Source organism: Vidua chalybeata, chromosome 5 (genome assembly GCF_026979565.1).
Source record: "Vidua chalybeata isolate OUT-0048 chromosome 5, bVidCha1 merged haplotype, whole genome shotgun sequence".
NCBI lineage: Eukaryota > Metazoa > Chordata > Aves > Passeriformes > Viduidae > Vidua > Vidua chalybeata.
This window is the reverse complement of record NC_071534.1, coordinates 63,076,166-63,089,924: the sequence shown is the minus strand read 5'-3', so window position 1 is coordinate 63,089,924 and position 13,759 is coordinate 63,076,166. Positions and strand designations below refer to the sequence as shown.

General features: G+C 35.9%; 1 protein-coding gene across 1 annotated transcript in view; it reads left to right on the top strand.

Annotated features, from left to right (window-relative positions):
- Positions 1-13,759, top strand: part of PCLO (piccolo presynaptic cytomatrix protein) — a 311,393-nt gene that overhangs the window by 250,495 nt on the left and 47,139 nt on the right. The window contains exons 19-21 of the mRNA XM_053942472.1: positions 2,565-2,745; positions 3,961-4,155; positions 5,393-5,575. Coding sequence (XP_053798447.1) covers positions 2,565-2,745; positions 3,961-4,155; positions 5,393-5,575 — 559 coding nt within the window. The remainder of the gene's footprint in view (positions 1-2,564; positions 2,746-3,960; positions 4,156-5,392; positions 5,576-13,759) is intronic.

Sequence of the window (13,759 nt, the reverse complement as noted above, 5' to 3'; positions counted from 1 at the left end):
GTTATTTGGAGACTGTTCTCTTTCAAGGTATGGTACATGTGTTAGGTAAAACTTTTTTTTTGCATCCCAGTTTTACTGTTGTCTTCTTAACAAATGGTCATGATTTCTTTAATTTAGACTTATATCTTATGAAAGATATATCGCTTTTATCTTGATTAGCTGGGGGCAAGCTAATTTAGGACCCAATAAAATGTTAATTTCCTGAAAATGAATACTTTTTTGAGTGTGAGGTAGCAAAAACACTGAAAGTAACGCCAGGGGAAATAATTTTTATGACTGAAAGCTGTCTGACTTGATTTTACCATAACATAGGAAGGCTGAGGAGGTATTAGTCTTTGTAAATAATTAAAGGATAAATTTCTACCATCAAGCCATATTTTAACACATGCACAAGTATCTTCAAGTATAAGCAATTTAGTCTTACTGATCAGTCTGATTTTTAACATTCTGAAATAGTAAAATCATTACCAAAGTATGAATAAAGGCAAAATCTAATCTTATAATTAATAATAAATGAGTGTTCATGGGAAGAAGGCTTTCTCTTTAAAAAGCAAATAAACATATGCACATATAATACAGAATTACTAGCAATAACTATGATATAAAAATAATTAAAGATGTAATTACAAATAAAGATTATAATTAGAAACAAAAGCACGGGAAAATCAATCTCCTGTGCAGAGTAACTGAGAGTATCATTCTACATTTGAACTCTGAAAAAAAACCACACAGTTCAGCTCCAGCTCCCCTTTGTGTGACTACCAAACTGAGCAATCAGTGTGACTATTTGAACAATTACTAAAATAAATGTATAGGAAGCTGCCACATGATTACTTATTTCCTGCATACTTTGTCTATATTCTTGTTGAGTTCAGCATGTTTGTCCAAATGCAGGGCTTTACTGAATATTTACATCCTTGTTTTTTATGACAGTTAGAAAAGGGGTACTCCAGCAACTGCTTCTACATGAAGATTTAAACCTTTCCCCTTCAAATTTTCTTCAACCTCTAAAACTAATTATTTTTTTTAATTGTAAAAGAATTTATTCAGAGAAAAAAGCAACAGAAAAGACTATCCAGTGTATCTCAGCATCAGGATGAACAGAGGAATCCTACACCATAACATCAGATGTGGGATATCCAAACTGTGCCCCAAAGATTTGCTTGAATAGAGCCAGCAGCACTTGCGTGCCCCAGAGGAGAAGTGGCACATCAAGGTCCATATCCATGGAAAGTGAAACCTCTCCTCCTACCAAGCAGAGCCTACGCTGCCCATTGGCAACAATCCTCAGCCATGCTCTCTTCCAAGTCATTTTCAAAGCTTGACTAAAAGCCACAACAGTAGCATGCTAAATAGTTCATCTGTTAAGATTAATTACAGGTCTAACCAGAAAGACTAAGCCAGACTATAGACAACCTATAAAACTAAAAGGAAAAAAGGAAAGGAAAAAGGCTTTTAACCTAGAAACCATCAGTTGTTAGGAGACTTCCCCATCCCTATACTTGAAGAGGCTTTTCTTTAATTCAGGGTCTTGTAATATAGTGACAAAAACATTGTTCCTGAGGTAATTGCACACTTTATTTGTCTAGCAGTTTTAAAACTTCCCTACCTGACATTAGTTTTAACCCTCTCATTTTAGAGCCAGTTGCAAATCTATTTTTGACCTTCCTTTCTTCAAGATTCTGTGATGAATTTCAGTACTTTACATCCCTTGGCCCTCTCAACTGCAAGCTTATTAAAGGAGGAAGGGTCTTCTTGGTTCCAATGCTTTTTTTTTTTTTTTTTTTTTTTTTTTTACTTCTATTTTTTAAAAGAAATTTCACCAAAGTCCTGCTAACAATGAAGGTGGCTTAAAGCAGATTTCATCTACAATGTTTGCAGGTTTTTTTAGCCAGTTTATTTCATTCCCACATTACCATTGCAAACCTCCTGTTTTTTTTCCTCAGTAATGTTTAGATGACTAAATAGTCAGTTGAATTCTATTATTTTATTGAAGTGCAAGAGTAACCCTGTTTTTTTTCCTTTTTGTTGCTACTTCTGCATATGTGGATTTTTTAAAGACTCAATAAGCATGAGCCTCATATTATTGAAGATCTTAATAAAAGCAAATATGCAACTTTTTTCCCCCTTAAAAGCTAATAAAAGGGAGGAAATTATACTGCTTGCTTCTCCTATTAGAAAATATCTGTACAGAGGTAGAATGGCTGGATATTTTTTTTAATGTCTTTTTACTGTAGCTGTCAAACTAGCACTCACAAGCTGCCCTCTAAACTGCCCAGTTGTCTTTGTGTGGAGCTATGCCACAGTCAAAGGACTCAGCTCACAGTCCTGACTGAGGTCCTGGTGAGAAGACATATTGGTTCAGACATATCAATATGCTGCTGAATCTGGGTTTGGGGTCACAGCATGCCCAGAGAGTCCTGAATCTGTCAGCACACAGCCTTATACCCTTCACTCTTACACTTGATTGCAAGTTCTGACAACACAGCTCTAGTCTCTTCTGATGTATGCAATCATAAATAGGTCAGATACAGGCCATATATTATACTTTGATTCATTTGTAGGTATTGATTGAGTTATCCAGCATCTCTCAGCTTGACAACACTCCTCGGTGGTATCCTCTTAAAGAACAGAGTGAAAACATAGATCATGGGAAATCTCATTCTGAAAAGAGTAGCCAGCAATCTCCAAAACCATCTGTCATCAAGAGCAGAAGTCATGGAATCTTCCCGGACCCTTCCAAGGGTAGGAATGACTTGGTGCACCTGATATGAAATATTTTCCCAGATGATGTGTAAACCTTTACTATGTGTAAGTTCTAATAGAAAAAATAAAGATGCTGGTATGAAGTTTGTATACATTTTTATTAAAAATGCATTTATCTCTGTGATTAATTAGTTGGACACAAGGTTTAAGTTGTCTCAATCTTGCCAGCCAGCTTACTGAGCAATTACATCCTTAAAACAGCAGCATACAGACTCTACTACTACTCTAGATGTGCTTTGCACATCTGCTATAGATTCTGTACCCTTTTCATTTTCTTGGTAGCCTTGGGCAAACTCAATACATATTTAGCTTTCTATTTTTCATGTTTCTTAAATATTCTGTGGAATTTTTTCTTCTGAAAATGCCATGTTAATATTTTATAGAACAACAATTGCAATATGCAATAATGCATATGCATTTCCAGTCAATGATAATGGATTGTAGCACATCTCAGTTGTATTGGAAATCAGTGGAGCTGATACAGTAGAAATATACTAATGTTTACAAAATCAGAATTGATTTCAGTGTCTCCTGCTTCAAGAAATTTATCTCTACTTCTTTTTTTTATACTAAGTAGTTAGTGGATAGGTGCTCTCTTAAAACACATTATGTGTCCTATTAAAGCAAAAAACATTCCATCTACAATCCAGATGAGAACCCCAGAGGGACAAGACTCTACTCCATCTCCTCTCTATTTCTCTGTTTAACGTTTTGCCAGGGACTGGTGTCTGTATAAGATGTCTGTCTGAATTAGAGGTAAGTATAGAAGATATTGTAAGTTAGGCTGTGATTTTCCTGATGGCATTATTCAGCATAAAATGACTTGCATTTGCTAAATGTTTGGTACTGGTGTAGGTAATGCTGCTTAGCCTCAACATGCTGGAGAATAGAAAGTGGAAAACTCTATGCCATCATTCCATCTGTTTGAACCAGCACAGGAGGTCTAATTCAGACGTGATAAAAAACCAATACTAAATAAATTATTTCCTGGGCCAGGTAACAGTGGGAAAGTATAAAACAATGCTTCGTAATAATTTCCTAATTGTGGTATATCCTATGCTTTAAATGGAAAAACACAGCTTAATCTTCATTCCTTGTTCTGGAATTCAGCTAGAAAGACCAGTCAAGAGAAAGAGAATGAAATTGTTTGTTTTTAATAAATGCAAGAGTTGTACTTCTTCATTTTCCTGGTAGACATGCAGGTGCCCACCATTGAGAAATCCCACAGCAGCCCAGGGAGCTCCAAATCTTCTTCTGAAGGACATCTCCGCTCTCACGGTCCATCTCGCAGCCAAAGCAAAACCAGCGTCACTCAAACTCACCTTGAAGACGCTGGGGCAGCCATCGCCGCTGCTGAAGCAGCTGTGCAGCAGCTTCGCCTTCAACCAAGTAAAAGACGCAAATAAATTCCTCAGCATGGCAGCTTAATGTTCATCTGTTGCCTTTTTCCCTGCTGTCCTTCCCTTTTTGGCTATCTTTTTTTTTTCTGTTCTTGGCACACTGTGCTCACTCTGTTCAATGTCTTTGTGTGCCTGTGTGTGGATACATATAATTACAATATACTCTTGTATTTGGAAGTCCTTTATTTATTTCTTTATTTGTTTATTTTATGAAGACTGCAGTGAAACTGGCTGTTTCTCCATCAGTCCCTTCACTCATGGTCCATGATGTTCCATGGTTGTGCATGACTCACAGAGAAGTACATTGTGTTTTGATGTCACTAAATACCTACCTATGAAATAATCAAAACCTGCAGAGATGCAACTGCCAGCTCTTCAAATTGCATATAAGACTGAGACCACATTAATAACAGGGTGTATCTATAAGCAGTAATCATGAAGTACAGTACTATACACACAAAAGAAGATTTGAAGTTAAAGAAACTTTTTTTTAACTACATGGCAGAGATTTCTATTTTTGAAACATGACTGTAAATATCTATTTTTTTTTTTTGGAAAGGAAATATAAGGCAACCTTCTTTATATCTTAGATAAGATTATGTTAGTGATGAGCAGAACAGAAATACAATAAAACATTAAACACAATAAATGCAAAACCATTAAACACACAGAGCCAGTAACATCAGATTTCAACTATGTTGTCAAGTTAGCAAACTTAAAGGGAGTTGAGAGGTAAGTCAGGTGTCAGAGTTGAACTTTTTGAGTAAATTTTTACCATGAATTGATTAAGGGTCAAGATAGATTTCATCTGACAACTTCAAATAGGTTAAAATAAATTGAAACTATTCCATTCAAAAGGATTACTCTCCAGAGTATATTTCAGACCAGTATCATCTGATTGCTAGCTGAGGGTTTAGTTGATGGCAAATTAAATCTCTGACCGTGAAGTCATTGTGTTTGTCTTTAGGATATGTTGATATGCCATAAACTCACCATAGTATAATGCAAAACTGGGGGAAAATTATTTCCTTTGTCTTCACTATCATTACTACAGAAACAGCCAGTTTTGATACTCTTTAATGCTGTGCATGTGGTGTCTCTTTGGTGTTTGAAAACACTACTTACTTAAATACAGAAAAACCACTTCTGTTTGCATGAATAACATTTAAGCTGGTTCCATCTGAGGATACATACTCTGGGTTTCCATTTCACCCACACTGCCACAGCAGCACATAAAAGCGGTCAGTCTAATCATGCCAGGAAGCAGCACAGACACAGCATAGCAGGAGTCCTCCCTATTCAAAGAACTCAGTCTGACAATCTGCCTCCACCAGCCAATGACAACAAAGACCAAAGCCAACTAGCCCTCAGGAAAGTGATGTCTGATGGACCAGTCAAGCCTGAAGGAGGTGAGCAGAAAGACATGGTTAAGAAACCAACTACATCCCAAATACTTCTTGCCATGTCAACTAATTCATTGTGATATTTAATTATTTATTTTACCCCTCCATTAAGTGCTGTAAATGTTTACATGAATCAAGAACTCTGCTTGATTTTTCCACCTATCAGCGCATAAATCCATAATGAAAAACTGTGCTAAGAAGCATTATGAAGCAACAAATGTGTGCACTTCCATTCCACTGGAGTACTTGGAATTCTGTTGAAAAGTAGTATAGCTTTGCTCATGTTGTTGCCTAATAAAAAGCATGCATCCAAGCTGGTCTGCTTAAGCATGATTGGACATTTCTTGTACTGTGACAAAAACCTAACTGCACATTTTTGTTTCTAAAAATGTAATTGGGACAATAACAATTCCTGTTTCCTCTTCCAACACAATTATCATGTCAACAGTCATTAGCATAGATAATTTTTCAAACCACCAGTGGAAAGGAAAGGAGTTTTGATCCATGTATAGCTCAATCTCTTGATAATTTTGTCTATCAGCATCGTTAAAAATTATTTTCTACTTGTAGGCACCTGTAATTCCACATATCATCTATTTATTCCCTCATCACCAATAAAGAGCCAGAATCTCAATCAGTTCAAATTGCCACTGTTCTTTTGACTTCTGAAGCATCTTGTTTATTTCCATGGAATCTGAGGGATAATCCAAATAAATGTACTGACTGAACTCTCAGATGTTCTTTTGTGCTGTAATCCCTTTCTAAGCTCTCAAGATGCATTGAAGGGTTTTCTGTCAACACCATTGCACACATTGGACAATATAAGCTGGCTGAGAGGGGTGCAGGAGAGAAAGAGGAAATGGTACTTTAGACAATATATTCTAAGGGCAACAAAACATTCAGACAACCAATGTGATGTTAAACCAACTAATTAACAGGGCAAAAGTAACAGCTCTTTTTAAGCATATTTAGAAATAAGTTTTTTTTTCCTTAGGAGAGCCCTTAGAATTCTTCCATAAATTCAGATATTTACACAAACACACACACACACATTGTATTACTCTACAGCTCAACTCTAGACACTCAGCCCAGGGAGAACCAGGGAATGTTGTGGTACAAGCTTAGGCATCATGTCTGAAAGCTGCATGCCACTCCTGGGGGTAGACCATTCAAATCTAAATTAGTCTTATGATCTTTTGAGATGACATGTCTGTCGAGTTTTATTGCAAACACTCATAGCCCTGTGGTGCATAGCCTTTTCACATAGACAGGTAATACCAAACATTTAGCTTGTGACGTAAGTTTCAGATATACTTTTATAATAAAGAAATAGTGAGTCTATTGGCTTCAAGTGCCTGTGCCAACAAACTGTTATTCTATCTTCTTTACTTTTAAAATTGCAAAAAGAATATGTACTGATAAGTATTTGGCTCAGCAATACTGGAAGCATCATAGAGAGTTATGGGAATGAGAGTCCCCATTATAAATAATGGGAGTCCACATTATAATAATGGGTCCACAATAATATATAAAAATGGTTAAAATTGTTATGAAGACGTGTAGTACTTTTGTCTTTTTACTTCTGACAAATAAACACAATGCATGGTCACCTATACAATGTTTACAAGTCTGGTTTCAGACCTGTGAGATGTTTTGGCTTTTCTTCATTGTATCAAAGACAGTTTGTCCAAATTTATTCATATGAGGTGGGCCAGTAGTTACCATTTTGAGGTTAATGACTCTCATGACTTTTAGCAGGAATGAAAAACAATATGATTTCACTGCAGTTTTGTGGAGCATGAAAGCAAAATGAGATGAGTCTATAAACTCTAATGGAAAAAGCACCAAAGATACTCAACTTCCAATTTATGGATTTCTTTGTGGTATGAAGAGATGATAAAGAAAGGAGAGATTTCCCCTTCATTGTAGACTATGAATATCAGGGCATCATCAGTTTCCAAATCCATTCCCAAAAAGGGATGACGTATGTTTGTGATACCCACCTCCATTATACCCTACTTTATTGGTAGCTGGAAAAGGATGCATTAGGAACTGGTTTTAATGACTGGAACAGTCATCTTGGCAAGTTAGTAATTTTTTGTTACTATGTCTCAAAGCCCTTTACTAAGGAAGCCATTACAGCTAATACGCAACATTATTATTATTATTATTATTATTATTATTATTATTATTATTATTATTATTATTATTTTACCACAGCAATTTCTCTGTGCATTTATTAAACAACAGCACCTTTTAGAAGAATTGTTTGAGTTTTTTTCAGCCTAAGTACACAACGGTGATGGAAATTATTCTGTGCTGTGAAGTCCTTCTATACCTAAGATAACCATCAGAAAGAGTGTCTTCCTTTGATCTAGTCTCTTAATAGATCCATTTTTTTTCTCTTGAATTGAACTGTCTCTAGAAAAAAAAAAAAAACCAAATGAGGCAAGAATCCTCAGTCATTCTGACAATATCTCGAAATCCTTCTCTACATTTGGTTCTTAGGACCCTTTCTATTGGGTTTGTCAGTTATCATTTGTGTCTGTTGAGAAGTAACAAGGAAATCATAAACAAGATCAGCACCTATAGCATAAAGAGCATATTTTGTGAAAACAAAGGTCTTTCACCAGTTCTTTGTTGAACTGAATTGTTTCTATATTCCTTTTAAAGAGACTAAAAAATATATTTAAATCAATCTGCTTTAAAATTAAGGTGAAGATGCAACAAAAAACATTGGGGTTTGCTCAGAACCTTTGTAAAATCCAACATTCTGCCCCAGCAGTTCATTAAAAGTAAACCCTGAAGTATAATTTTGTCATTGCCAATGAGAGATAAGGGTGTGATCTACAAAGAAACCAACTGCATGCTACACTTTCCAATCACATCCCTCAGAGAGGAACAATAACATTTCAGAGCCAACTCTTTGAAGCCAGAAGTTGCAAGGCATCCAAGTCAGAGGATGGCTTAATTTGATTTAGGTTTTGTGCAATATATGAATCATTTCCAATTACACATTCACTTAAAACTAAGCACATTCCCTTCAACATAAATCTGTGTATTAAGAGTTTATCCACCAGATGAGTCAGGTTTAGACACAGTGTGAATCAGTCCACCACCTTTTCAGTCAGTAATTTATCCCACAGAATTATCTTCTCATTATATGGAATTTTCTTGGTAAGTCAGTTATGTTTTAAATAAATTATTTTAGAGTTCTTCAGATACTTGAAAAGCTGGAGATGTTCTGATTATTCAGAACATCACCAGTTCTCTGGATACATGCATATGAAAGAGTAGGTGTATTTGGAATATAATTTTTACTGATTTTATATTAAAAAAAAGTCTTTTCAAACCTAGCTTATAGATTTAAAAGAATGAATAACATGCTTTAGTTTTAATACCTTCCAATAAAGTGAATAAGAAAGAGAAGAAACAGAAAAAAACTTCAGCATCTCTGTTAAGCAGAAGGGTGCAATACCTCGGCTTCGCCATAGTAGAAATTTGATTGGCTTGTCCTTTTTTGCAGGTTTTCCCCTAAAGGACAATGATTGTACAATGAAAAATCAATTCCTTTAGTACATTAGAATATCCAAGGGTGAACAAAACCCCATTATTTTATGACCAAATAAGAGAATTTCTAGAAATTTTTTTGAACCTTCCTAGCCTCTTTGAAGAACAGTAAATTAATATTTAAATAGTAAATAGCTTAATAAGTGAATTTAAGTTTCAACATCATTGTAGTCCTATATATTTTTTATTCTTTCCAACAGACACTCATGAAAAAGAAGCTACAAGTCAATATGTTATTGCTTGTAAATCATTTGTTGATGGATGCCATAGGCAGCTCCTCTTCTATTTGGCTCACATTAACCTGACCAAACAAACAAGCAACCTGCCACAATAAAAACACTGCTATACTTCTTACCTGAATTAGTTAGCAAATGTTAAAGATCTAGAGAAATTGCCATTTCAGTTAAAGATCCAAATATCTCTGTTAATTTAAGGTAATACCAACATTATAATTCTAAAGGAATTTCTGTCTAATTTTCAATAATGGAAAGGTTTTTCCAAGATCAAACCTCTAGCAACTTAAAATCACATTTCCTTAAAACATCCTCTGACACCTGATATTATATTTTTTTGTCACCAAAAATGCTGGGGTGGGGGAGGTGGGGGCGAGGAGGATGGGACAAAATGGAGCCCCACAGCATTTCGTAGAGAACATTTCATCTTTTATGTTTCGCGTTTTCCATCATGACACAACAGCTTTTCCAAGCAGTTGTATGTCAAGTGATTCTACTAGTTGGGGGAGATCTACTCTCCAATAGATACAGAGCTGATACTGTTAGTTAGAATACCGACCATTTCAAAACTTTACATCAGCATTTTCAGAATTGTACCCAATTAAGCCTATCAACTTAAAAATCTCAAAGAATACCAGTTTAAAACACTTTAGTTCAAAAGGTAGCACACCTGCTTATAACTGTCTTGAGCCGACAACTTTGACACAAGTTCACTTAAGTGTCAACATAATAGGTTAAAGCTACACAGAAATGTGATTGTCATCACTGTACAGCCCATGATAAAAGTCTGAGCCAACACTGTGTATTTCTAGCCACTTAGCTGAAAGAAATTAAAATTGACATGAATTTTCCTTATCACTATTTACTGGTTTTAGCAACAATGGAGTGAAAGGAAATTGATTCCTAGGTTATATAAATCTTCTGAGTTGGATATGATTGTGGATTCAAATACCTGCTAATTTGGGATCCCTTTTGGTCTGTATCCATTTTCACACATTTAATAGGCAATGCCATGTTTTAATTTCTTACATTATTTTAGGATATTTCCTTCACACTTGAATAATTTATAGCCCAAAGCTGTTTAGTGACTCATGTCACTGGTTTCTTAATTTCCAAGTTAAACGGGCCTTCATATTGCTACAAATAATGCATTTCCAAGAATCATTATCAAAACAAGAACAGTTTGTCCCTATTCTCTGCAGATAGCAGTAATCTGAGGCTGTCTTTTCATCCTTGTTTCAATCTTATAACTGGCCCATTTTGCTTTGGTTATGCCTGCTATTTACTCTTTCACCATTTTAAGCTGACATGTAATTTCAGAGAATTCCTCAGCTTCTTCATTTGATAACTCTTATTTCAAAAGTATTTTTTCAACATTCTGTAGGGTAGACTAACCCTACAGAGAGCATGGAAAGTTATTTCATCCAAATTGCTTTCCTGGGTAAAGAAATTACTTCAGCACAGTTTAAGAAGTGTGTTGTTCTTCTGTTACTCATCTCAAATGGTAAATTTCTCTGTAAAGGGTTGTCTCGAAATTTCACAAAATATCCCTGCTCAGTCTGCGGTCAAATCCATGTCTAATATACAGCTGTGGCTGAGATGGGTGAGACCATGGCTTAAAGTCCTGTTCAGTATGAAGGAGCATTAGGAAAATAAAATATCTTGGCTGACCTGAGGTAGATATGTTTGATCACCAGTTGTTAATGTATCCCCAGTCTGTTGCCAGTTTACAAGAGATGCAACAAGAATCCCAACAACAATTTTACCCTGTAGAGCCTAACACAGCAAGCTGGAGCAGCTCTTGCTTTTAATGCTAGCAAGTGCTTCACAAAAACAGGAAAACCGGCATTTGGGGCACTTTGAGGTTGGAGCACTTGAAACACAACGCTACTGAGAGTAAAGGTCAGCCAAGCTTCTGCCAAAAGACCTGATCTGTTGGTCATCAGAAAATTACACACAGCACAGCTTTCACCTTCTCCCATGGTGAGTCTTTGAGAAGACTCAGCGTGATGCTTTCAACCTTTTTTGTCACCCAGAGTTTCTCAGAACGTGGACAGTTAAAAGAACAATTTCCTTCAAGTAATTAGAGGCCAATTGCAGAAACTTAATACTGAATCCATACTTGAAGGCGTTTTTCCCTCCTCCTGTTTGGTTCACAAACAGAACTGTCATTCCCAATGTGTTTTGACAGTGTATTTCTGTTTCTAGATAGAAACTGGAAAAGGAGAACATCTACAATTTATTCACCAAGAGAAAGTACTGGCTGAATCTGTTTTTCCTCCATGTGAACCACACAGAACTGTATAGTCAACTTTTTAAAATTTAAGTCTTAAAAAAACATCCATTCACTGTAGAATAGCTGGAGTGGCTGAGAGTGTTGGGTTGTTTCCATTTTCCTACTAATTTAGTAGTTCCTGGTTATAGGTCTTGTGTGAATGATCTATGCTCCCTATATTAAGTTTTAACACAGCATCTTCTTTGTTGTCTGTTGAAAACAGACTTTCCTGAAAGATTAAGTGAAATCATATGCCTTCCAAGCTTTCCTCTCTTACTGATTTTAATATGTTATTTTCTTCATAAGGCATGACATTTTTGGTCTTTTTTCTAACCGGGTCCATCAGCCAAAGCATAAGCAAATACATATTTTTGCTATACCAATAATAATTAAAAAAAAATAGAAATAAAAAGATGGAGCTGGAAGGTGGGGTCAGTGCTAACCTCCATTTTATTGAATCTGCAATTATTTTCCAAAAGGCATAAGGAAATACATGTCCAATCATCATTCTGTTGAATTTTTTTTCTTTTTCCTATAAACCATACAGAGTACAAAAGGTATCTATCTAACCATTATAATTTTTTCTTGGGAAACCCTGGTCCTACACCAGGTATAAAATTATCATCCACTTTCCTGGAACCTGAAATAATTACTGTAAGCAGTTGAGATGAAATCATTAATATATTATTCACTAGAATGATTGACCTGAAATTTTGCTCATGCCAGAGCCTGTAAAACAGGCAGTTTAACTGAATCCCTCAGAGGCAGCATTAACACCACATTTCAAACTACTAAATGTGACATATGTACCCATTAATACCCATTCCAAGTAGAGAACATTTCATCTCATCAAGGGAATTACCAGCTAAAATAGGATTAACAGATGAAAATGAAATCAAACCACAACAATAGCTTTTTATAATATGAAAATCTGTGCCCTATTTCAGAGAAAGCAGCTCATATTTAAGATTTAAACTTTCATTTCATATTTCTGTTCTTCACAGTTAAATGGCTGGGCAGCCCAGGCATCGATATTGCAGTCTTTAAAAAGTGCCAAGCACCAGATAAAGTGTAAAGAATTTACAGAAATAGGGCTGGAGGGGGTGAAGGGATATCTCCTTTCTCCCAGAGAGAGGCCAAATGAAGGTGCATAATGACCTTCAGTTAAATTTTGTCTCTTTCATCTGCTGAGGCCTGAAGAGTCTTTTCTCTAAAGATGTAAGGCTTTAAGAATCACATGTAATTGGCAGCAAGAGCTTGCCTTTGACAAGTATTTTTAAAGTTTTTAAAGCTTTCTAAGAGTTTCTAAATTTGCTTATTGGGTTGGTTGGGTTTGGAGTTGTTTGGGGAGATAGAGGGGGCGCTTAAGAGCCAGGGAATAATTTGCAAAAACAAGGGGCAAGGAAGCAATGCCTCTTCCACACTCTGGATCCTTAATATTCAAATGATGGAAAGTGCCTTCACCTGCATTCCTATTCAGATAAACATTGTAGATTTCAGTAAAGCAAGACTGCACCTGGTAGCTTCAGGAACCTTTGTGATACCAGATGACAATATCTAATCTTTGGACCCAAGTGAATCCATACAAAACTGTTCAAATGCTACCGACCAAAGCAACTCCTGCCAGAATTTTGATGTCAAAATCTGTGGACTAAAGAATTTTCTAGCATAGGCAGCTGTAAGCAGAAGCTCTGTAACTCAGAATTAACCTGCCCTAATACCATGATTAAAAGTAAAATTAAAACTAAATATAATGCAGTAGTTGCCTGTCTTTTATGTGGGTATGAACCCAATTGACCAAGCAAGATGGAAACTCTTCTGACACTTTCAGGACTTCACAGGCCTTATGTAGACTGGTAAGACTAGAGGAGCAACACAGTGAACTCTGACTTTGTTATTAAAGTTTCTAAGACAATGTTTGTCTATATTCAAAGAGAAGAGGCAAGGCTGCAAATGAGTGTGCAGACTAGTTTCTTGAATATAAGAGCATGGAACTAGTTCTATCTTTCCACATAGAGTAGAAATATAACCCTAGTTATACTAACTCTCAGGGAAAATATTGCATGGCTGTAAGCATTGCCACATCATCAGAACTCCAAAGTTTCATATATA